At 41.6% G+C, this 26,252-nt stretch overlaps 1 protein-coding gene across 1 annotated transcript in view; it reads right to left on the bottom strand.

Moving 5' to 3' along the window:
• HECW1 (HECT, C2 and WW domain containing E3 ubiquitin protein ligase 1) overlaps positions 1–26,252 on the bottom strand; it is a 260,620-nt gene that overhangs the window by 214,943 nt on the left and 19,425 nt on the right. Inside the window, exon 3 of the mRNA XM_027123988.1 lies at positions 9,486–9,580. Within this exon, the coding sequence (XP_026979789.1) occupies positions 9,486–9,580 (95 nt within the window). The remainder of the gene's footprint in view (positions 1–9,485; positions 9,581–26,252) is intronic.

Raw genomic sequence — 26,252 nt, 5'->3', positions numbered from 1 at the left:
GTAACTGTTGGGTTTGGGTATCCAACTGGCCTGAAACGGTCCCTTTGTCCCCCTTCAAATGCCCACAGCTAGGAAGTCCGAGAGCAGGGATTTGAATCCAGCTCTGTTGGATTTCAGTGTGATCTTCGCTTCCTACTCTTATTAGTCCTACAAGGTGGACTAATGTCCAACAAGGTAGACAGAGTGTTTGTGTGTGTGCATCCCCTCCCCCACCCATAAGCAATAATTACCCCCACGTCCTACACCTGGAATGGAGGTTGTCCATACTTTCTTTTCAGTTCCAAGTATTTCAACAATGCGTATTTGGGATGTCTGAGGGCGCAATGCAGAATCTTCCTAAGGCAGGTTATCTGACAGAGCTCCACCCATAGACCACGGGGTTGTTTCAGGTTATAAAGAACTCTTTGAAAAGTTAGATTTTCCTGCTTGAATAAACCTCCTCCTTGACAAGTCTCCCCCTTTCCTCACCAGTAGTCACTGTGCACCCAGGAAAGCAAAATCACCTCAGATTGGCTAAGTCGTTAAAAAAAAGGCAACTAAAGAGACTTAGAAATTGCTAGAAAGGGTCTGGAAAGAAAAAGAATAATGACTTCAAGTAGCTAGATTAAGAAAAAAAATCTTAGGTTAATGTTGCCAATTTTAAGCAAGGAAGATTTTTTTTTTTAATCTGAAAGTGTAACATGCAAATAGGCTGATAAAATTAGAAAGGCTCCAGTTAATCTCAGGGAACTCTCTAAAACAACCTGTTAGTGACCGTGTAAATGAACCTAGCTGGGTGCACAAACAGCTGTACCCATGAACTGAAGCATTAACGCTAAGGTTCTACTAACCTCCTGTGAAACGCAGTCCTCTTTAGGTTCTGACAGAGCAGCCATTTTTCGTAAAAGTTAATTGCAGTCAAGAACGTGGGCAGGGAAATGGTCCACAGCCCTGGGGGGAGGTGTAAGAAGATCCCTAGGGGCAGACTCTGCTTTGGATCCTAGGGCTGCCTGATAATTCCGACTTCCCCTTGGCTGGACACAGACAGGGGCCTTTACACCCTCGCATATGCCTGAGGACTTCACTCATTTAAGGGCTTCTGCTACCTTTGTTAAGAGCAACACAGGAAAACTCCAAAGGAGAAAAAAATTATCTCCGTGCATCAGAATGCACGGGTTTGCTCCTGAGTTTTGGGGACTCCTTCATGAAACAGCCCTGGAGAAGACCCCTGATCTAAAAGTGTGGGCCCTGACTCCCCGGGCAGCCAAAGTACCTTAAATTCGGGGCCCAGTTCAGGTGGTTGAAAGGGGTAGGACCTAATGATCTACCAGACGCAAGATTAATTATTGTGAGGGGCAGGGAGGGCGACAAACCCTTGAGTAAGCACATTTGACGGCTCTGCTCCTCAGGCCGGTCTTGTAGGTCAAGTGTTTTGAACCAAAGAAATGAGGAGAGCAGAGTTAATCTGCTCGTTAGTCAACCTGAACTTTGCTCTCCTCACAGACCAAGAAAGACAAAAGTACTGATGTCAGTTTGCTGTACAGGATAACTGTGGAACTCTTAATTAGGTCTGAAATTGGTGGGTGTAATGGAGGGTGGCCCTCTGGGTGTGGGGAGGAGACCACCTGGCCTGCCCTTCTCTCCAGCTGGCATCCCAACCTGTGTGGGCAGTGGGTTACTTTCCTGCTTGAGGTGGGGAGGACCTGGGTCCTACCTGCCAATCCCAGGTATCTCTGACCTACTGGATGCTTGATACCCTGCCTTCATTCACTCTGCTCACAGGTCAGATTTAATTTACTATGTCAGCTCTGTGAGGTCCTTGGGAAGGAAGAACTTACCTTCTCTCAGACTCTTTCCCTGAAGGAATGTTTTTCCCGGAGTGTGACTGCTGAGTTGAACACTTGAGCTGAAAGATGCAAATCTGGAATCTTTATAATTTGAGATTTCTTATCTTTCAGTGAAATGTTAATAAAAAGTGTTTTTATAGAAAGGCCATTTAGGGTTTAAACCAGAGTGTTTTCAGCCAGACTTTTGTCAACCTGATGGCCATTTATCGGACACTTTCTGTGTAAAAGCCACCATGCCAGTGGCCCGGAGGGTCCACGGAGCCAGGTACTGGCTGGCCACCCTCTCACTGTGACACTTGTTAACCTTATTCCAAATGCTGTCTCCAAGGCCAGAGTCAATCAAAAGTCCTTCCTTTCTGCAAGTTCCTGAGGCTCTTTGAGTGGTAGGATTATGGGTGATTTTTTTCTCTTTGTTTATAAATATTTCCAAAGAGCATATATTATTTGCGTATTTTTAAAGTGTTAAAAATGGTGACATCCTATATACTTATTTTGGTCCTCATTTTAGTTTAAAAAATCTCTAGTGTTTCATGGTTAAGTATTGTAATGGATGAGTATATGTTTGTTTTGTTGGATTGTGTAGAAATGATCAAGTTCATGTAAATAAAAATAAAATAAAATTATATATATATAACTGTATATAAACATATATGTGTATATATAAGTGTGTGTATATTTATATTTATATGACCAGGGAGACAGGACTGGCTCTTTTAGATCAGGGGTCTTCTCCAGTGTTGTTTCATTAAGAGTCCCAGGAAATTAGAATCAAATCCTGTGTGTGTGTGTGTGTGTGTCTGTCTGTCTAATAACAGTTAAAAGATAGATAGATGAATGATTACTCCTGGAGCACAGAGACTGCAGCAGATGGCTGGGAGAGACTTTGTCAAGTCAACCCAAGGAGACAGCGGGTCTCTGTTATGGACTGAATTGTGTCCCCCCGCCAAATTCATATATTTAAGCCCTAACTCCCAATGTATTTGGAGATTGGGCCTTTAGAGAGGTAGTTAAGGTTAAATGAGGTCTTTAGGGTTGGGCCCTAATCCAATAGGACTGGTGTCCTTATGAGAAGAGGAAGAGGCACCAGGGATGCAGACACACAGAGAAAAGGACATTTCTGGACACAGTGAGAAGACAGCGGTCTGCCAGCCAAGGAGAGAGGCCTCAGGAGAAACCACCCCTACGGACGCCTTGATCTTGGACTTCAGCCTTCAAAACTGTGAGAAATAAACATCTGTTGTTTAAGCTGAAATGAGGCTGGTGGGGAAACTTTATCAGGAAACAACAACTCCAGACTCAAGACCCCAAAATACCACGTTAGAGCGAACTTCGAACCTCTTCCCCTAAAACTGAACAAATTTCTTAATCTTGGGCCAGGATGGGATCTGAACTTCTGGGGTGCCTCTTAGGGAGGGGTGACTGTGGGCAGGGCCTGGGTAAATCCTCCAAGAGAGGATGCCTGTCGTGGCAGTGACTTCCCTTCTGCTTCTTTCTCTTTTGGAAGAGTGAGTCCATCTGATGTGTTAACCAAAATACAAGTATCTAAATATCACCCTGCTTTAGTTTAATCAAAACCTCAAGGGACTTTTGCTGAAGCTACACATGTGAATAGCAGATCCCCACACTCTGGGTTAAACTGGCATAGACAAAATAAAGGGCTTGATCAGGAATCACGGCTATGGTGTGCAGATGATTGGGTTTATGCCATCTAGAAAGCCCTCCATCACGTTCTGGGCCTGCCCATCCTTGCTCTTCCCAAAGTGTCCTGTAGGTCCACTAACACGGCACATGGAAGAGTCCTTTGTCATTGCCTCTTTTCTCATCTGTCTCCCCACTACTCACTTGTCCCATCCCAGGCAGGTGGCTTCATGAGGATGGGGGTTTATCTTGTTCAGTTTTCTATACCTAGTCATTAGCACAGAGGAGCTCACTCACACATATTTACTAAAAAAAATTATTGAAGCCACAGGCTACACAAAGATGCACGAAATAACTGTGTGCTAAGCAGACCTCCAAAGTGGGGGGATCAGAGGACTGCATGTACTGGCAGGCGGGTAGGTGCTGAGGAGGTGGGAGTGGGTCCTGGGGAAAGAGGATCAGAGGCAGGAGACTCTGAGCACCATACATCACTTTGCTAAATTAGGAGTGAGATGAAATGGGGCTGTGGATTCTCAGCTAGAAGAAATTATATGTTCTGTCAATATCTGTCAACCTCTCTATCCCCCTTAGAAACTCCATTCCCATTCCACCCGTGGCTTTGTGGAATGGAGACAGAATTTAAAGCTACAATAGCCCGGAGATCTTGTCAAATACTGCCTCACAAAACCATGCTAAGGCTCACCAGTAAATGTCTGGGCAACACTGATCCCTTGCATGTAAGTAAATCATGTGTGCAATTCTAGCTTAAGCACTTGACTTTACACTGATCATGTTTCATCTGTAACATATGATTAATAGCTTCTACAAATCGAAATATTCCCTTAAATTCTCCCCTAAGGAAAGTCCAACAGAAATACACACGAAAGAAAGAAATGAAAAATTAGAATATTATACTGTGCAATTGCTTCAGACTTCTTGCAGTCTTAGTGTAACAGATTATTTCATTCAGAAACCAATTTTCAGAATATTAGAGACGAAGTCCTAGACTTTTGTCTTATCATAGGATCGCCGATGAAGTTCCTTTTTAGTGCCTGGTTTGACATGCTGCAAAAAATAAATCATGAATGTGTTGGTGAGGCAACAGGCAAAACAGAATAAGTTCCTAAAAGGCTCCTATGGCTATTACAAAATCCAAGTCATAAAAAAAATATCATGTCATCTTCCCAAAATGTCATGGGACCAGGTTTCCAGATCAGGACTGGAAATGAGGGCAGATTTAAGAATATGATATGACTGTATGGCATGAATCTGGTGAGATCACGAAAGGCTTGATTCTGACTAAATCCTCACGAGGCACTGTTGTCTGATGATTTAAGGAAAATGGATCTAAACTTTCCTCAAGTTCCTCTTTCCTTGTGTAGAGGCGATTCTTCACATAGCATAACTGATTAAAAACTGAAATGGTGAAAAAATAACTGTTAGGAAATGCTTCTGTCCAGAAGTTTGTTTAAGGCTGTCTCTGACTCGGGGGCTGTGAAGATCACTGGCCAGTCTCTGGAGGATCTCAATGCTGGGGCCCCCTTCCCTAGAGTAGTACAGTGCGTCCCTGTTAAAAAGAGAAGATAAACTCTCTGCTCCTTCATGAATTTTTTTGATTCTCCCTCTTGACACATTTTGGGGTGAAGTTGAGACTCTATGTGGACACACAGGATGAAGGGGACCCTTTGGTAAATTGGGAGACCTTCATCCCCAACGGATGATACATTGTGATTGATGTTCACCAAGAGCACCTTCCATTGGCAACAGGTCTTGCCACTTAATCTCTGCCAAATACAAGGGCACACCATCATTTATTACAAAACCCAGGTGCCTTCCAAAATTCACTGGCTTATGTTCTAACAATTCTAGATGGCTGGTCACATCAGTCACCTGTGAATTAATTCTGCAACTAATTTTGTTGGAGTGTTTTCCAGCTGGTTTCATAACTTTAAGTTAGCTGTTCCACAGCTGCTTTATTATGATTTAAAATACGTTTTGAAAGATCTGCTTTTAAAACTCTCAAGTATTACTATTGCCAACCTTAATAACTTAGAGTTTGGGGGTTATTAATCACCTATTTGTCTGTTGCAGGAGACCCAGACTATCTGTGGAGGAAAATCCTGACCTGATCCTACCTTAGAGTATGGATTTAACCTACATTCCCAAGGAAATGTCCTATTGAGTTGCTTTTTTTTTGAGAATATCGACTCTACCTTTGCTTAGGGGTCTGACAAAGCAAATGAATCTGTGAACATGAACTCACAGAAAGATATTTCAAGTTTTGGCAGAGAACTTTACTTTGAACTTTATGCTGTTCAATTATTATCAAAAGCTTGGTTTCAGAGACACTAGATGAAAATGGTGGAAGAAGAAGAAAAACTTGAAACGTTCACTTCCAATTTCTAGAAGTACAGACTATGTAAATAGATAGACAATAGCAATGTGAAGTAAGGACAAGAAACATCCAGCATAATGAAATCCTGAAGGGATTTCCACAATTTTTAACATTGGTGAAGACAGAGTAAGAGATACATTCTTGGGCTACACATGGTCTGGCCTCTCAATCTGGGGGACCCTCAACACTTGGCCCCAAAGAAGGTAGGAACATTCCATTCTCTGCCTGCCCCCTCACTCTAGTGGTCTCTCCCCCGCTCCTTGGGCCCCACCCCCTGGGCTTGCAGGTGTCATCGCTCCAACAGCCACCTATTTTCTGTGTCCAGAGGTCTAGTCCCCAGGTCTCAGCACTGCTGGGGGCAAGGGAAACGTGGTGGCCACTGCAGTGCCAAGTGATTGCTCCTCAGAGCAAGTCTTGGAAACGAGGCTCAGGACTTTGAACTTATACTGAGAACAGCTACGGATGCGTCTGAGTCTCCGCACTATGGGAGAACCCAGCAGGCAGAGGGAGCGCCCTCATCCCATCCAGAAGATGCCCACCTATCAGAGGATGTGTGATGGTCCCACAGAGGGAAGGGCGGATGTATAAACCTCCTGTCGAGACACAGACCTGGAGGGAGAAGCTTGAAGGCTCACACAGTGGAGAGTGCACTGAGCTGAGGACTATTTATGCATAGATTTCTGTCCCTTGATGTATAAATGGAGAGGCGAGAAAACTATCAGAGGCTTATTCAGAGACTGTGAAGCACAAAGGGAAGAGAGCCTGGACAAAAATATTGAGAGGAAGAGCTTACTTTTGAAAATGATTTTCTACAGAAAATATAAGAAAAATATAAAGCATATGCTAAGTGCTCCCAGTAAGATACAAAATCCATGAAAAACAAAATGCAGGGTGATATATGGAGAAAATGAAGTAAGTTATATGTTCTTTAGACCTGACACAATTAGGTCTGTTCCCCACCAGGCCTGTGACATTTCATACCCCTGTGATCTTGCACATGCTGTCCAGGCTGGGCCTTACTTCCCTTCCAAACCTGGCAAAGTGCTTCTTATTCGTGCTGGCTGACTCAGCCTGCACACCACCTCCTCTGAAAGCCTTCCCAGGGGTTGCAGGCACCAACTCACTGATTTCTCTGCACACAGCACAGTGGGTTTTCATAATCCAGTACTGGACATTTCAGACAGTATTATCATTTATAACAGAATAACTATGCCTTCTCTATGACACAGCTTATATGACATGGACCTCTATGACCCTTCCTCATCACAGATTCTGATATACAATTAAGACTAATAAATAAATGAGAGCCTCTGAAAGATAAATGACAACCTCTTTTTATCACAGGGACCTCAACAGATGTCAGTAGAACAAAGGCAAAAGATAAAGGGAAATGAGAAAAGAAACACACAACAGAGACCCTGTTCTGCTCAAAGCATTGAAGTGCTCCTTATACTAAAGGAAAATGGGAATCTTTTCCTTCCTTTTCAAAGAATTACGGTTTTAGCATAGTGCCACAAACTAACACAATGACTTTCGGGACATGATATAGTGGCCATAGAGAAACAACTCTTCATAAGAGATTAGTGCAGCACCAGACATCCTCAATTTAAACATGGATACTCCAAGTTTATTGACAAGTTGATTTTGGAAAACTTGAACAGCCATTTCTGCTTAGAAACAGTGAGCTTAACTCCCATACCAAACTGCAAAGGCTTATTCAACCTGGAAGTCTGCTAGATTATATCAGTCACTGAACTGAGTTGCAGAAAGCAAAGACTAGATTTAATTAAGCTCCACTAGCATATAGCCCATGGTCACTTAACCAAAAAATGCTTCCCGCCTGTCTCACAGCTGTGCTGTGAATCACCTAGAATACTGCAAGTAAAATGCCTTTGAAAAGTACACCATGGTACAGAACGATAACGTCCACCAAGAGTTTAACTATTACAGAACCCAAATGCACATTAAAATACTCTCTTGCAGGAAAATGCATGCTCTCTTCAGCCACAGGACTCATCACCGATGAGGCAGTGGGAAGATTACCCTCTGCCCCGGCCAAGCCTGCCAGGGGAAAGCTGCAAGCCTGCGTCTGCACCAGCTAGACTCCACTTCCAGCCTCTTCCTTCTCTCTTGTGTGTTCAGTGCATTCCTGCTTTGTCCACCTCAATCCACCTCGCCTCTGGTTCAATTCAGACCCAGCTTCACTGCCTCCATTTAGCCCTCGCTCCTGCCTGAACAGCTGGCAACATGCTTCAGCTTTTCTGTGTACGCTCTTTGGAAGATGGACCTTACAAATGCGTCTGGAAATGGGGGTCTGGCACTCTGGGGATACTTCCTCAGATTCTCACACTCAGAGTCCTGACCCACCCAGTAAAATGACAGACATCACATTCCAGTTTGCAGGGAGAGCGTAGGGAGAAATGGTGGGGTCAGGGAAAAGTGTGTCTGGCACCTCCCTTGCTTCTCCCTGCCCCTCCCGCTGTGTGTCCCCTCACGGGAAGCCCTGTCCACTCCCACCCTCCTTCTGCCCCAGCCCGGTGTCCAGTTCTGCTCCATCTGCAAGAATGGAAGCAGATGGGTTCCTGGTCCTCAAGCCTGTTTGTCTTACTGCTCCCACCAAGGACTCAATACAATCCTCTTCAGCACATGGAAGAAATGACTTGTGAAACAGCAAATAGTATCTTTTAGAGCCGAAATTCTTTCTGAATCATTCACATTTCATTTGAATTTCTCTCTTTCTTCCTTTTCTCTCTCTCTCTCTTTTTTACATAGGAGAAAGACCCAAATCTTTTTTACTTACACTAGCGTGACAAAGTCTTCAGTGGTTTTTGTTCAGCCTCCCCAAGTCAGTCATTTTTAAGTTACATGAAAGGAAAAGGAATGCCGTTTGTAAGGAGATTTCAGCTAGCCTCATCTGATGTATTGAGAACTAAGGTAAGAAGCACAACAGAGGTAAAAACTAGACTGTAATTGAGGAAAAGATGGCATTTATCACCATAGAACTAAGCAGAGCCACAAAGTAGGGAACAGAAGGTGTGATTTAAATGCCTGATCTACAGCTAGCTAACTGTGTGACCCTAGGTACATTACTTGAGTTCCTTGGGCACACTTTCCTCATTTATATAAAGAAAAAAAAGGATCAGAGATTCTAGTCTTTTCTAGGCCTGTCATCTTATAATTCTATGACTAAAATCAGTCTAAAATCATAAATTCTATTCCAGAAATTTACTTAAAAGCCTAAAAAATTTGAAATATACAGAAATTCAAATATTTAACACCAAGGAATTAAAAAAAAAATGTGTCCCAAAGAGACTTATCATTCACTGCTGTTACGCATGAGTCTATTAGAAATATCTGGCTATCTACTGAAGCCTGACATTTCTCTAACAACAAGTGGTATGTGCGCCTTCTAATAAGTTTACTTCGGATCTCATTCCTCTTCAGGATTTTGAGATGCGTTTCTATCTGTCTGTCTGTCTACCTATTTATAATCTATCAACATATCTCCATATGTGTGTGTATACCCCTACGCCCAACACACACACACACTAAAACATACGAACAGAGCAGGAAAGTAAAGAAGCACCAGAGTTAGTTCTGACCAAAGAGGAGGACACAGGACTTACAGGAGCTGCTGAGTTTTTGACGGTGACACTGGGGGTGGTGGCTCGCAAGGCTCCGCTCACTCCATGGTAGTATTTGAAGCAGATCTTAGTTTCAGCTGAAAGACAAAAATAAAATGGTACTGAGAAGTAGGGTATAACCCAGGAAGGGAAGCCATGGCCAGAGAGGACTCGCCCAGGAACTTCTACCCAATTCCTCCCATGAGCCAGGCAGCCACACCTGGTAACCACGCTTCACTTGTGGCTTCATGAACAGGTCCAACTTCTTTCTGAAAATCCATCATCCAAAATTGTTTTGGTTTTAGCATTTTGTACCCAAGTTAAATCCATCATTTAGACTTCTCAGCATCCATCCTATCCCATCAGAAGTTATTGCTTTTAAACTCTCAGTTCTAAGATTTCAGGTGGTACCAATCTGTTTCTTCTGTAATTTTCTGTTATTGAATTCACTGTGATTAGCATCTTGGTGATCTGAAGGAAGACTCTGAGAAGTTATGGAAATACATGGATGAGAGCCATATTTTCTGATGACGATGACTAGACAATAATGCTGAAACTCCATAACTTTTTGGCATTTTGTACAGAAAAGAATCTGTGGCCAACCTGAGTTTGGTTCATTGGAAGGTGACCTGCTTTTCCCAATTTACTGTTTATAGTACGTTCTTCTTTAAATTTGAAGAATTTACCAGGCTTTGTCTTAGTCCCTTACATTAATTTTGTTTGGAACAACATGAGGAATCTCCAGTTAGAGGTCCTGGTTCTCAAATGTGGGAATTTGTCTCCAATTATAATGTTTTTATAACTAATGTCTACAATTTTCTTAGCAAGCATTTTAATGTTCATTACGGAAAATATGGACAATGCAGAAAAGTATAAAACATCTTCTATGGGTTTTTTTTTTGCATACTTGAGTGTATGAACTTTAATAATGAATTTTAATCTTTTTTTGAAATCAACATTATTAAATAAGCATTTTCAACTACTAAGTCCAAACTTTGTAGATAACATTGCTTGTTCTATGGAATCATTGAATCAATTTGTAACTTGGAAATCCTTCCCTGATCTTGGAAATTTGGGATTTTTCCCTTAAAATTAATGTCTTTTTGAAAATTATTTTTAAGTTCAAGTTTGCTCTCTAGGATAATGGAGCAAAAATTGCTACTTCTCTATCAAAACTCATTCTCCCTTTCCTCCTTAATGACTGAATCTCAATTTTATTTTGGGTGGTAATGCCCAGATAAAGAACTACGTTTTGTAGCCTTGCTCGTAGATCACAGTTATGTTGTTTGCTGTTGTTATTTTGGATTTTCTATTATATGTAGTTGAACCTAAACCTAGCTAATGTGGAAAGGTTTCTTTCTATATATCATATAAATGATGCGAGAATTGCAATATTCTTCCTTAGAAGATAGGACTATTTTAAGGATTCTCCCTTCCCGTGGCCAAACTGCTTTCCAAAAAGCGCTGTATACTTCCACCAGAAAATGTAACTCTGATCATCTCTAAGATAGCATCTCATTTTTATATCATTTATTTACTAGTGAGATTAAACATTGTTTATCAGATTTTAATTAGACATTTGTATTTAGGTTTTTTTTTTTAATCTATTGAATTGTAGTTGTTAAGACTTCCCACTGCCTGGATGATGCCTGGGTGTTTACCTTTTAGTGGACATATTCTTACTTTACATATATCAGTACTTTTTGTTTCCTCCCTTCATTCTTTCCCTGCAGTGATTTTGCATATCTGTGATTGCCTTTTAAGTTCTCGGTGGACAATCTTATAACTTAGTTCCATATTCTCCAAGGCACCCCACACTAGGTCTACAGACCTAGATCTACTACTGTCTCAGCCTGAGAGGCAGGTATCTTGTAGGTTAGGGATCATGGAGGGACCATGAGCAGCGAGCCATATGGCCAGGTAACCACACCGAGTCAGTGCAGTTCAGAATATGAGTTACTCTGCCTGTAGGTGCCAGTGAGATCGGCATGCAGGGGCCGAATGACCTCACCTCAAGTTTAGTTGCACAGAAGGAAATTATATATAACAGGTATCCTGGAAAGGCAGTACTAGCTTTCCTGTCAAAGAAAATTATCCCAGTGCCTTGGAGTAAAAAGGTCAGGGAAATTATAGACAGTCTTGTATTGAATCCTTTTGCTAGGCGAGCAGGTCAGTTCACGTTTAGAGCCAAGAATGCATGGAAACCTTCAAAGTATTGTAATCTTTTTCTGAAAAATCACTGGCAAAGGCTGTATTTTTTTCCTAAGCTTTTTAAGAGTCTGTTCCAGTATTTAGCAACTTGATTATTAATGGATCTTCCTTTTATTTAATCTAAGTATCTCCTGTAATTTAAAATGATTTCCTATTTAGACTTGAAAGAGATATTAAATTATTTAAAATTTCTTATTTAGGGATGGGTTCTGAAGGGAAGTCACCCACAAATGTTAAAACACATGCAAAAATATAATATACAAGTGATTTGTGGTATGGATTAAGATTACTTCACCTCGCAAAACTCCACGCTACTTTGGTGACAGTTACATTCAACTGGTCTGTTTGATTAGCCCCACACTGAGTTTTTGCAGAAGAAGGAGACTAAATATTATTTATCTTTATATTTCCGGTGTCATGTAGCGTAGGGATTCTCTATAAATGCCTGTTAAAAAAATGACTGATGAACTACTGGTTTCATTTGATTGACTCCACTGCCTTACTGTTAACCCAGGAGCAGGTACAGTGTCCTGGTGGGTCCTAATTCTTCACAGAGAATTTTCTATGGCCTAATATTACATGACTTTTGGAATAGATTCAAGTATAGATAAAGACATTGCTACATTTTCGCTATTACTGCTGCCTCTGAGAAAAGTATCAAGGTTCAAAGGCCAAGAAATATTAGAGGGTTGTTGGTTATTATTTCAGATGCTTCATCTAAGGAGACCTATGGTAGGTAGTTCTATCTTCCTCTGCCTTTCTAGTTAAAATGATAATAATTCAAAAATCCCCTCAAAGTCTGAACACAAGGCATCTCTGTTATAATAGTTTCTATTGTTTATTTGAGTCATTATGTATGTAGTAACAGAAGTTTAGGAAGGCACAGTGATCTAAGGAAAGAGTAGGAATGTGGGAACAAATCGATGTAAGTCCAGTTCTTGACTTGCCCGTCATTAACAGAGTAAGTTATATAGACTCTCTGAGCCTTAGATTTAATGTAGAATGGAGATACCATTGCCAGCTTTGTATGTATTGTTTCATGTATGGCTGTTGTACACAGCAAATGGAATAATGTGTGAAGCCTAGTATGCATGAAGTAGTCAACACATAAGAGCTGCCCTTCTTCATTGTATATTCATTTACCATCAACAGAACTGTCTTGTATAGTTGTTCAGGCATGTCCTACATAAAGTTGTCCAACCGAGGGGTGAGTAGGGGGTTGAAATCCAGCCCATACTCCACTCACCAATGGGTGTAGTCCTTGCCCTTCCAGAGGAAGAGGTTGACATCTTAAAATCTCGTGGATTAATGGTGGACCTGCAATACATCTCCTTATCACATTTTGGTTGCTTTTGCCTGGCACATGATTTGTTTTCAGATTTGGGCACGAGTGACCAGCTCATTCACAAAGTGGAATGATACTGAAGTTTCTACCTCTACAAATTTGTGTGTTTACAACTATAATTTGTATTGGGTGGGCATGTATTCAAAAAGTATACACTGTTTCACTTTACTTATAGTATCACTTAAAGAATCGAAAACTATCGTTTTTCTTCCTCTCCTGTTGTAGCACTTGAGACATCAGTATGTAATGATGGTAGTAGCCCTGGTGTAAGTATAATATTTGATTTAGTTTAAAAATTATAACAAATTGGTCTTAACAGTTAATTAGCTCTTAGTATGCACCAGACCATTCATACTATTTTCTAATTTGGCCCTCACAAAATCCCTGTGAAGTACAGGTAATTATTATTAACCTTTTAAAAAAGTGCTTAGCACAATACTTGGCATATAACAAGGCCTCAATAAATGTCATCTATCATTCCTATTTTACATCTAAGGAAAATGAGGCCAAAATGTAAGGCCACTTATACAAGGTCACACATGTAGTTCATGGCAGCTAGGATTTCAGCAAACATGTTAACTTTTCATTTGGTAATTTGTCTCTAAAAAATTTTTTTAATAATGCTAGATTGTTGACCAGCTAGCAAAAGTGAACTTCCACTTTGAGTGATGATGTACTAGGTAATTCAGAGAACATCTAGACTAGCTGGAAATATATGGAAATAAATCTGCCTGAAGTAGGATTGCTGGATAAAATACAGGACACTCACTTAAATTTGAGTTTCAGATAAACAGGGAATAAGTTTTCAGTATAAGTCTGTCCCAATTATTACAATAGACAAAAAACTAAAAAAAGTATTCACTGTTTATCTCAAATTCAAATTTTATTAGGAATCCAGTAATTGTTTCCTCCTAAAACTGGAAATCCTAGCCTGAGGACATCAGAGACCTAGCAAGACAATGGAAAATACTGAAGACAAGATCCAGAAGAAGAAAACTTCTGCTGTTTCCCTTGGTGGGGGGGCAGTGTTGATTCCAGAAAAATGCACTGAGAGGCTGGGAAGGTGAAAAGAACTTTCGACAGACTTGCAGGGCTAAGGGGATAAAAACTTAAAGAGTTCAGAGCCTGTCAAAGAGGAGGACTCTGCTAAGTCCTTCACAATTCAAGTTGGAGCCCTGAACAGCAGAACAGATACCAGAGAAATACACCAGCCCTGGCCCTTCAAATCATTTTAAGTCTTGAAATTCAGTTGAGGTTATTCTGGATTGCTAGGTATAGCCCAGAAGGAAATGCAAATCCTCTCAGCAGGAAAAGAACCCATTCTAAGTCTCAAATTATCTCCATAAGTTTTCATTTACAGTGTCCAGTTTTCAACTAAAATCGATCAGACACAGGCAGAGTATTTTTCTACTGGTAAAAATACCAATAGAAAGATCAGGCACTATAAATAGACTTATAGGGTTTTCAGATATCGGAGTTATCAGACACAAGTTTTAATGATCATATATTTAAAGCATTCAAAGAAATAGAATATGAGATTGAAAATATCAGCAAATAATGAAGACTCTATAAAAGAACAAAACAGAAAATTCTGGATCTGTAAAACTACAATTTTGAAATAGTGTACTCCATGGGTGGGTTTAAAGCAGATTTAACAAAATACAGGAGAAAACTTAGGAAACTGGAACATAGGTCAGAAAAAGAAATCCAGAATAAGGCATGCAGAGAGAAAGGATATAAACTATTGAAGAGAAATAATAAACATATGTGATACTAGGGGGTGGTCTAAAATACCTGTAAATTGTAATCCAAAAAGAGAAGAGAGAGACAGTGGTGCTAAAGTTAAAAATTCTCCAAAAGTTATGAAAGACATCAAGCTATAGATACAAAAAGCCCTATGAATCCAGAAAGAACACAGCAACCAGACATCACTGTAAAAGTTCAAAAAAGAAGAAAAATGATCACTTCATCAGCCAATGAAGAAAAGAGCTAGGTTACCTTCACAGGAGCAACAGTTAGACTGACAGATGACTTCTCAACATAAACAGAAACAATGGAAGGGAAAGGAATGACAGCTTCAAAGTGCCGAAAGAAAATAACTGTCAACAGAGAATTCTGCAACTGGTAAAAGTATTCGTTAAGAATAAGGTGCTTACTCCTGTTGCTATCTGGACATTGCACAGGTTGAAGCACCACAAACATCTGAACTTCATAGCAAGTTTTTAACTATCCATATGTTACAATGTCTGCAGTGCAGAAATGCCCAAATCTCATGAACAGAAGTGTGATCAGAGTTGATAAACTAGACAGACATATGGATCACTGCATTAGCGAAATGTCTTCCATTGTGAATCACTTATTTGTGTAAAAGGAACCAAATTATCTATGTAAGTAACATTCTTTAGCAAGAACAATGAACATAAGTCTATGAATATTTCATTTGCAAAATAGACAGGAGACAAATGTAAACCACATCCTCAAAATCCAGGAAACCCAATTTTAACTCAAGAAGCTATCATCACTGTGAGAGAAACAGTTTCAGTAGTAATCTAGAAGGAGTAATGGAAAGTACAATATCTTCAAATGATCAAAAAGATCAAGAAGCAATGCAATAATAAGACATAAATTAACTTTTGAGTCTGAAGAACATTTAGCTTCAGTAAGAGGAAACAGCAAGAGCAGTTCTTTCAAAGAAATAATCAACATTAATGGTATAAAACCTGAGGTCCTCCCAGTCTATCCTACATGGCAGTATGTTCACTTGTACTTGGTTTTTTATTTAAAAATATGAATTAAATGGGTTTTAAGAAATAAGCAGCTTAGAGAAAGGCTGTGACTTTTGATCAAAACAAAAGGAAGGGTGAAGGGCTTCTTAACAAATGGAATGCACTTGTCAGTGCATTGACAAGGCATCTAACATTGCAGATTCTACTACATATGTAAAGATATAACATTGGAAAGGTATTTTAATTTAAAGTTGATATTGCCTGCTAGATCTCATTAAGGTAAAGTTTTAAAGCTCCTCACACAGGGGGCCCTGGTTTTAGACCAAATCCAAAATGAAGCAGTCACCTTGTACACACGTTTGTTCCGTTACATTTAATCTCAGCAACTTGAATCCAATACCTCATTCAAAAGAAAAACATTATATAGGTGTATAAACCATATTAAGTTTTACCAAAAAAAACTTTGCTCTCCTATAAACAGCCCTGAAAGACATGGTGTTTCTATTTGGTTCTCAGATGATATCTTTTGTAGTAAAATTCTCATTAAAGTAATATATGACTCTAACAGAAAAAAGTCACCTTATTATATTAGAGAATATCATATTGATTTGTCAAAATTTTGTAATTTGGTAAAGATATAATCTTACTTGGATCTGCACTTCCAGAAATGATATAGAAAGCTGTATTATGGACTAATTATATTCACTTTGTACAAAATTGGAAAATAAGTGAAGAAAATAAAGTCATAAATTTTGAATGAGCAGAGAAGATATTTGCATCTTTAGGTATTCCACATTTGCCTAACATAAAAATTGCCATGTGATAAAGTCATGCTTCTCTAATAGCTAACTTATGATTATTTGAATGAAAAATGGTTAATTGTAACTTTTTTTCAATTGTGTTAACTGGTACATCTTTTTAATACCAAGAACTGTATATCATTTGACTAATTTCCTATTTAGAACAGCAGCATAAATCCTATGTTAATGCTTCAAATATGGTACCACAGCAAATGTGGGAGATTGATGAAAATGAATCACTATGTGAAATGATGCTAGAACTTTACTTTATGGGAAGTACTTATTTCGGGTGTTACAAGGCCAAATCCAAACTCAAAAACAATCCAATAAATGCTTTTTTTCCCTATTTCAGTGCTGGTTATTATCACCCCCTAGACAGTGTTTCTGTTCTCTGGGATCACCGCATGTGGAGTGTTTGCTAAAAGGCAATTAGAGCCTTCCTCTTCCTGCTAGGATAGAGTAATTGTAGCAGATTAATGCTTCTGCTGCCAACTAGATAAGCTTTTTTTAAAAACAAAATATTTAAAGCACTGCAGAATAATGGAAGCAACAAGGACCACAAATTCTAGACGACGGAGTACTGGTGAGACGAGCTGATTACCTGCAGTCCCTTTGTCCTGCTGGCAGGGAAACCAGCAGAGCTGCTGTGGCCCTCTGGGGCCAGAGTGAAGGACCAGAGACCTCAAGTACCCAGCTGGTTTCCCCTCAGACATTTGCTGAATCCTGCATCATGAAAACGTCTGAAAAGTGAGCCGAAATCTTCTGTCTCTTGGTGCTGAGGAGACCTGGCAGGGAGAGTCACGGAAGGGTCCCAGGTGAAAACCCTCGGCTCTCCATGAAAGACCTGGAGAGGGATCTCTAGGAAGAGGGCGAGCTAAAGGGAGACTGAGGCTTACCAAGACTGTTCTTCACTCCACTAAGCTCATCCTCTTATTGGGTCAAGGCCACCAGCACCCCAACAAGCTCACTGAGGGAAGAGCAAAATCTTCTGAGGGAAGATGCCATCGCCGAAGTATCTACAATATTCCACATCCAGTTTACGGCAACTGAAAATCACCAAGTATGATAAGAGACAGAAGCAAATGACCAAAAGCAAGAAAGAAAATGGAACTAGGATCCTGATATTGAAGTCATTAGACAAAGACCTCAATGAAACTATGATTTTATACATGCAGAAAATGAAGTGCAGACTTTGCCAGAAAATTAGAACCAACAGAAAAGAATCAAATGGGGATTTAATTATTGAAGAACCAAAGAGTTGAAATTAAGAGCTCCATACGTGGGGTTAGCTGCAGATCAGATACAGCAGAAAGAGGGTTAGTAAAGTGGAGCATAGGTTGATTGAAAATATCCAAGGCTTCCCTAGTGGCGCAGTGGTTGAGAGTCCGCCTGCCGATGCAGGGGACACGGGTTCCTGCCCCGGTCCGGGAAGATCCCACATGCCGCGGAGCGGCTGGGCCCGTGAGCCATGGCCACTGAGCCTGCGCGTCCGGAGCCTGTGCTCCGCAACGGGAGAGGCCACAACAGTGAGAGGCCCGCGTACCACAAAAAAAAAAAAAAAAAAAGAAAATATCCAGGTTGAAGAAAGAGAGAGAAAAGAGGATGGAAAGGACAGAGGAGAGAATAAGGGACACAGTGGAATGAGTGGGGCAAAGGCAACTTTTGAGGAGACAATAACTTATTTTCAAGCCTAGATAATAACAGGAATCACTTGTAAGCATGTCGTAGTTAAACTCCTGAAATCCAAAGGCTAAGGGAAAAGTCTTAAAAGCATCAGAGTAAAAAACAAACAAAAAACAAAAAAACCAAACCTACATTATCTTCAAAGGAAAGACAAAAACACTAAACTTGATTTTTCAGAAGACAGAGAAATGACATTCCTAAGTGCTGAAGAAAAGAACAGCTAACCTAGAATTCTCTGTATCTCGTGAAATCATTGCTCAAAAGTGAAAGTGAAATAGTGATGTTTTCAGACAAACAAAAACAGAGAGGATTTATCACCAGTAAGCTTGCACTAAAAGAAATACTAAAAGGGAGCTCTTTCTGTTAGGAGGAAAATGATCCCAGAGAGAAGGAAGGAGGCAAACAGAACAGGTTGACATGTGAATTAGGCTCTGCTTCTTGATTCGGGTGCTGTGTACATGGATGTGTTCACTTTCTGAAAATCCCTAAACTCTGCATTTAAATTTATGCCCCTTTCTATGTGTGTTTTGTGCTTCACTTAGGATTTTACCAAAACAAAGCAAAACCAAACAAACAAACTGCTAAGGGGAAAACTTACGGCCTTACATGCATACCCAGAGAAGAAGAATAGCCCCAAACCAATGAGCTAAGAATCCATCTCAAGAAGTTAGAAAAAGGAAAACAAATTAAACCCAAGGAAAGTAGAAGGAAGGAAATAATAAAAAATAAAAGTAAGAGCAGAAAGTAATTACACAGAAAACAAATATATATAGAAGATCAAGAAAACCAAATGTTGGTTCGTTGAAAAGACTAATAAAATTTAAAATCCCTGCCCAGTGAAGCATAGAGGATTAACGTGTATGTGAAATGAAACAGGAGTATTGCACAGCTGCCGGCCCTCTTAGCAGTCCTCCCTCCTGGATGGAGTGGGCTGAGCTGTCTCGGAGCTGCCCTGCGGCATTCAGGCTGAGGTGGGGGTTCCCAACAGATCCTCCAAGGCCAAATACAGACCGCAAAGTCAAGTGCCTTCTCTGTCATATATTTTTGTCCCAAATCCTGGCTTACTGGGGTGGGTCTCTGCATTTCAGTCCAAGTGGAGGGGAGGGTCATGGCTGGTCAGACGGTGGAGGACTGAGTTGCCTGGAACTGAGATAGGACACAAACCAGAAGGCTGTAGACTGACAGACTACCATACTGAAGAGCTCCAGAGGTAGAAAGTATGGGTCCTAGCATGAAGGCAGAGGGCCATACCGAGACCCTTCCCCATATCCTGTGCTGATTACGTATGTCTTGAGTCAGCTCTTGACTTGCTAGAGGGTGTTCCAGAGGTGTTTCTGGGAAGTACGTACTCTTGTTAGGTGTTAGCCAACCTCTTCCAGATTAGGTGACAAGAAGTGTGAGGATATACTGGGGGATCAGTCTGATGTATGAAGAGTAGGGTTTTTGAGAGTGTGGGGTGGAGGGGGGATGCAATCTCAGCATGACTTTTAAATGAACCCTTTACAGTCAGGGAGAGGATTTTGAATATCACCTTTTAAAACTGGATGGAGGTGAGAGCCACAAATGAATGGCAGGTGGCTATTTTAGAAGATGTAACTGATGAACAGTTTTCATGATATTGGAGGATGAGATACAACACAATTTCACAGTAAAGAAGGGCAGAGCTTAAACTCATGGCTGGTCAGGAGGCTGGGAGGGTTACAGTAACCCTTTATGCTAACCAGGTATATCCTTGGCCACACACAGATCTTAGGAATGGTAGTACGAGGCAGGGTATACTTTCTGATATGTGGTCACCAGACATTCCTGTGACCTTATTAACAGGGCTGATGTGTTACTAACTCCAAGGGCACCATTCACACAGAAGTCTATGGAAATGGCTCTCCTGGAGTTATGTAGCAGGCAACCATGCTTTAATCTCGTGAATGGGCTGCATGACAAGGTGAAATCCTCAAGGGTAGGCTTCCTTGGCAAGAAGTACAGGAGTCCATCCTAGTGGGGAAAAAACTGCTCTTACCTGGATTCCCCCTTTCCTCTCAGGGTGTCTCTCTTTTCTCCCTGCCCAGTTTTCCCTTGGAATCTAGGAGACATCGTTAAAGTTTCTCACAATTTGACGCTCAGTTGGGACTAACTTGGTCAGCTGCAGATGGGGCTGAATGACCATAGTTTTCTATGGGGAGACTTTTGCAGCCTGGGAACACTCAAACCTGTAGTTCTGGGCCCCGAGAGCATGCACCCACCCACCATTTTGGCTTCCTGGTACATAGAACTTGGTAACTCAAAGCACATATAAAAATGCTAGGCCATCTGGCATGCTGCATATTGGATTGGCTGCTGCCTTTCTCAGTTGCAGTTGATTCTATAAAAAATTAATAAACAGAAACCTACATTCAATAGAGTTAGGAAACCAGAAAGGGGAGCTGTCTTGCCCTGTGGTGATAGCAGAGCCCAACAGGAAGAAGAAAACCTCCTCTTCTTTCCTGGCAAGGACTCAGCCAATGAAAAGCCATGGACTCTTTGTTTACTACAGCCCTTCCGACTTCCTTATCCTCTCTATAAAGTGTTCTCCTGCCCTTGCTGTAGGGGGACGTGCAAGTGGCTCACCGTGGTTGCAGACCCTGAACTGTGGTTGCAATTCTCTGCTGATCCTGAGTAAATGATCTTTGCTGGAGAAATATCTGGCAGTCTATTTGTTTCAGGTCAACAATTCTGACCTGGGATACAGTAACTGGTTGCTGGGTCCCTCTAAGGGATCCCTGACACCAAAAAATCAGGCTTTACAACAAGCAAGTTCCTTTTCTGAAAAAGGAACACTGCACTCCATTGGTGTGGGTTTCATGAAAAAAAAAAAACATTTGCAGGTTTGGAGTTTACTGGAATTGTTGCCTCTTGGGAAAAAACCGTGTCTGAGTGGAGGCACTGATCTTGAATATTTGGCTGATTTGTGGAGGTCAACCGGGAAGGGTCTGCAGACATGAGATGCTTTGACTGGGCAGGTTAGTGTCAGGGCTGTTAGAGAAGAAAGGGATGAAGGAGGCACAGATGCTATCCTGTAAAACCTGGGAACTATCAACGCAGGTTAACGGTGCTGCCTTTGTTCAGCTGGCAGGGGCTTCCTTTTTGTCTAGAATGTATAGGCCACTCAGCTGAACTGGAAATTTCAGCATTTTTTTCTGGGTAGGCTCAGCGATGTGTCTATACCAGATGACCAAGAACCGTCCTGGAGGAAAGTGTGTGGAGGTGGAAGAGGTGATAGAAGACCCTCTGCACACCAAATTCACGCTCTTGCTTGTATGGTACTGACTCTACCACTTACTCGCTTCTACCCTTCCTCTGGGTACAAGAACAAGGCTTTATGAAATTATTCCCATCATGCACTCAGTTTAGCTTGGTGCCCACTGACAGCTTGGAGCGTCCTATAAGCTTCGTATCATCCTCCCGTGTTTCGTACGAGGGCTCTCAGGACACCTTTCCTGATCCCTTTGCTGAGTTCCATGCTCCTGCCTGTTGTCCAGCCTCAGCCGGTGTCAGCAGCACGCTGAGGATGCTCTTCCTGCTACTCTTCGCTTGGCCTCCGGGGACCTGCCGACAGAGGGCGCTGCAGGGGCTGCGCAGCCGGAAACCCCACCGGAGGGCCAGCTGAGAGCTGAGCTGGAGCCGAAAGATGGAGCCGGAAGGAAGTCTTGCCCATCTCCATCCCGGAGAGCGGGCTGGGTCTTCTTTCAAGAGTCCAACCCTTGTAAGCATTTGCTTTGTACTGTTGTAAGGTCACTGTGGTCACTTCATCTGTGTCAAGTACCCAGGACTTCCATTTAACTGGTCTTGATGTTTCTTAACATTGAGTTTGCCTGTAGTTTTCATTGGGAACTGCCGATGATTAGGCTAGTGAAAAGGATGAAGTCTAATCGTAGGTTATTTTAACTATTACTTCTTTTCCATGTTCCCATACTCTTTTTACTGTTTCCCTTCTATTATTATTTTTTGTTTAATTTTGACATAATCCACTCTTCCCCCTCTGAAAAATATTTCATATTCCTTCTATTCTTTGACTACTTATCTTTTCCTTTGTTAAAGGCTCAGGCAGGCCTTAAAGGTTTAGTTTTCACTAGAAATTTGTGTTCTCTGTTACAGAAAACTCACACTGTAAAATAAATCTCTTTTTTTTCAAGGGTAACTATTCATGGAGAGAGAAAGAGACTAACAGGTTTTAAATATAAGGAATAGGAGTCCCATGAAAAGGCTTTAAGTCTATGGGCTCAAATTTATAGATTTTGTATAAAAGTAGGAGTGTTCCCTATATGTCATTCTCTGGTAGAGGGTGCAGTGTTTATAACTCTATTTTTTCCCAAGGAGATGGAAGCATAAGACACAATTCCCCACTTATTAGACGAGTTCTCTGGTTTGGATTTTCAGCTCATTGGCCTTGAGCAACCTGGGAGAAACTGGCATTCATTCTGGTGAAGGTTAAAAACAATCAGCTCCTTTTTCCTTTCTGCATTTTGTCTGCCCTCTTCCCTCCAGTAACAGCTGGCAATAGCAATGTGGGCATAAATACGGACCAGGTGCCGCAGACTGTAGTTTTGCTTGGAAAGAGGGAAACATGGCTTAGATTAGCAGCTGCTGCAATGGATGAGGCATTGCTTGCATCTTCTAGATTTTGCGGGTGTTGGTGGGTTTTGCAGTATTCTTGGGTACCATATCAACTCTGGAATTTGGGGCAAGTGAGATACATGAGAATTTGTGAGGAGTTTTTACTTTTTCCATATTATTTGGATTCTGAACTCTTTCCTGGCTGTCCAAGGCTGGTGTGGACAGTATAGCTGTCATCATTTGAAAATGGCCTTGGAGTTGACTAGAGACCTATCTTGGCTAATGTCAGAGACTCCTGGGGGTGACCTCTGAACTGGCTCCAGGTACGTAGTGTCCGGGAAGGTACACACGGTGTGCAGGCAGGACCACCCTGACCTCTGTGGCTCTCTGTCTTCACCAAGAACTCTGCAGCTGTGCGTGACCAAAGACTTGGCCGAAAGGCTCAGGGGGTCAAAAGAGAAGAATGAAGTGGAAACACGGAAAATTCTCCCTTCCCACTGCTCTTCTGGCATCCACTTCCTGGGCCCGAATCAAGGGAGGAGGTGCTACAGTGTTTGGTGAGATTTCCAGTGTGGACTGGGCTGTGTTCACTAGAGAGCAGAGTCCTCTGCTTTAAAAGGTGGTACCTCTCTGCCACCTCCATACTCCAAGAAGCTGGGTGGGTTAGTTGACTCTGTTCTCTTTGTGGTACCCTCTTGCTGTGGGTCTGACCAGAGACATCGTGGCTTCTGCCCTCCATCTGTGTTTCTCTGTCTCTTTGTCCCGATGGCTCAGGGGCCATCGGTGGGAAAGATAAGACATGACGGTTGTAGCCCTTGAGCACAAGTCTCCTGCTTCCTGCACAGGTGTTTTGAGCACTAGCTTCATTCATTCATTCGTTAACTGAATAAATACTTACTAAGCCCCTCTAAGGGGAGATGCTACCAGCAACAACAAAACTCTTTAAAAATGTTATTTTTGCTGAAATGATGGATGCTGTTTGATATTTTCCTCAAAGTTTCTAGAGGGAATAAGTAATACTTTTAAAAATGTGTACACAAATTGGATTTATACACGTATAACAAATACATTGAAATGAAGGACATTCTGGATTTGTGTGGGAGGAAGTGACTGAAACCTTGGATAGCCTCTGTCTTCTAGTTTGACTTTCTCACAGCTCTTTATGGTGGGGGCTATGGAGCTCCCCATTCAGAATCATCTGGAGGGGAGGAAGGCCATGTTCACCATCTTGACTTTCCTTCCTCTAGTTAAGGATTTGCTAGCCCAGTGACAAATGCGTTCCCACTTTGATGCCCAGATAATTGCCTTGCCAATCACTCCGGGAGGAAAGCCCCCAGCACTGACTCCAACTTCAGAATTCTATCTAATGTATTACCTGGTATCCAGCCCTCCATGGGATCAGAACTCTGTACCGAATCTCCACCTTAGTGGTGGGGACCCTTCTGGCCAACTTTAGTCTTATCAGGACATCATGGTGGCTAAAGAGCAGGCTCAGAGGTCTGACTGCCTGGGTTCAAGTCCTGACCCCACCATTTGTTTGTGACTTGTGAATCTTAGACCAGTTGCATTTATCTTCCTGGACCTCAGATTCCTTATCAAAAAAGGGGAAAAAAAAAAACCCTGCCACCTAGGGTTTTCATGAAGATTAAATGGGGCAAGATGTATGAGGCACTCAGCATGGTACCTGGCACATTGGGAGAGCTCAGAGATAGTTAGTTGCTGCTATTACTATTATTATTCCTCTATTCAGGACAGCAGCCTTACCCCAAATGATAGCCCAGGGGTGGGATCTTGTGAGACACGCACAGATTCCCCAGGGACAAGCACAGGCCACCCTCCTGGGATGGCTGCAGCCACCTCATTCCCATCTGCTGTGTCTAATTGCACATATGGCAATGAGCTTGCTATGCCCTTCAGATACCTGGCTGTAGGTCCAGACACGGCATCTTAGTTAGGTCAGTTTCTCTTGTCTGCCCCACATACTCTCCTGCCAATTTGGCCTCTGTCGGCCCTGGCCTGCCACAGGCCTTTATGAGAGAGCTATTGTCCCCGTTTCATGGAGATTAAAATGGGCACAATACTCCCTCCTTATCTTGCTGAAGCCCTCTCTGGAGGCAGAGATATGGAGGGCCTCTGCAGCCCTGGTTATTTCTAACTCCATGTGTCTGCAATTTATAGTAAAAGAGATTCATTCTGTGTATTGAGTGGCTTTGAGGGGGATGGAGAGAAACCGTTCTGTAGAGTTCTAATTTGACTCCACCACCTCTGTATAAGTGAAAATCACTCCTGAGTTCTTCCTGTGTCGTCTTCTTTCCCTTCCGATTAGGAAAAGGGGCACCATAGAGTGGTCAGCATAACACATTTTTTTCCTTCCCTCTCTTTCTGTCCCCATCCTGCCCCACCCACACTTCTGACTGCAAGTCCATAGTGGGTCAAGGGCTTCCAGGAAAGTTTGGACTCCTTAACTGTTCTCTGCATCCTGTTCCTTCCAACTCCTCATGGACCTCAGTTCATTAAACGTCCCTTCTGTGTCCCGCATCTCCAGCATGCCCATAGACCCTTCCCTTGGGCTGATGAGCACAAGCAGATAAGCCTGGTTTAAATTCCAGCTCCACCACCTGCCACAAAGACTACCATGTCTCCGAGACTGTTTTCTCCTCAAATGCAATGGTGATGGCACCCAACTCATGGTGCTCTTATCAGCGTAAAATAAAAGGCTGTATTCAGACTATACTACAAAGCTACAGTAGTCAAAACATATGGTATTGGCACAAAAACAGACACATAGATCAATGGAACAGGATAGAAAGCCCAGAAATAAACCCACATCAATTAATCGACAACAAAGGAGGCAAGAATATACAATGGAGAAAAGGCAGCTAATAAGTGGTGCTGGGAAAACTGGACAGCTACATGTGAAAGAATAAAATTAGAACATTCTCTAACACCATATATGAAAATAAACTCAAAATGGATTAAAGACCTAAATGTAAGACTGCATACTGTAAAACCTAGAGGAAAACATAGGCAGAACACTCTGACATAAATCACAGCAGTATTTTTTGGATCCATCTCCTAAAGTAGTGGAAACAAAAGCAAAAATAAACAAATGGGACCTAATTAAACTTAATTAGGTTTGCATGGCAAAGGAAACCATTGATAAAACAAAAAGACAACCAACTGAATGGGGGAAAATATTTGCAAATGATATGACTGAAAAGGGATTAATATACAACATATATAAACAGCTCATACAACTCAACATCAAAAAACCCCAAACAATCTGATTAAAAAACAGGCAGAAGAATGGAATAGACAGTTTTCCAAAGAAGAAATGCAGATGGCCAACAGGCACATGAAAATATGCTCAACATTGCTAATCATCAGGGAAATACAAATCAAAACCACAGTGAGA

Source organism: Aethalodelphis obliquidens, unplaced genomic scaffold, assembly GCF_003676395.1.
Source record: "Aethalodelphis obliquidens isolate GAN/ISIS:26980383/991018 unplaced genomic scaffold, ASM367639v1 scaffold27, whole genome shotgun sequence".
Classification (NCBI taxonomy): Eukaryota; Metazoa; Chordata; class Mammalia; order Artiodactyla; family Delphinidae; genus Aethalodelphis; species Aethalodelphis obliquidens.
The sequence above is the reverse complement of the archived record's forward strand: the minus strand, read 5'-3'. Positions and strand labels throughout refer to the sequence as shown.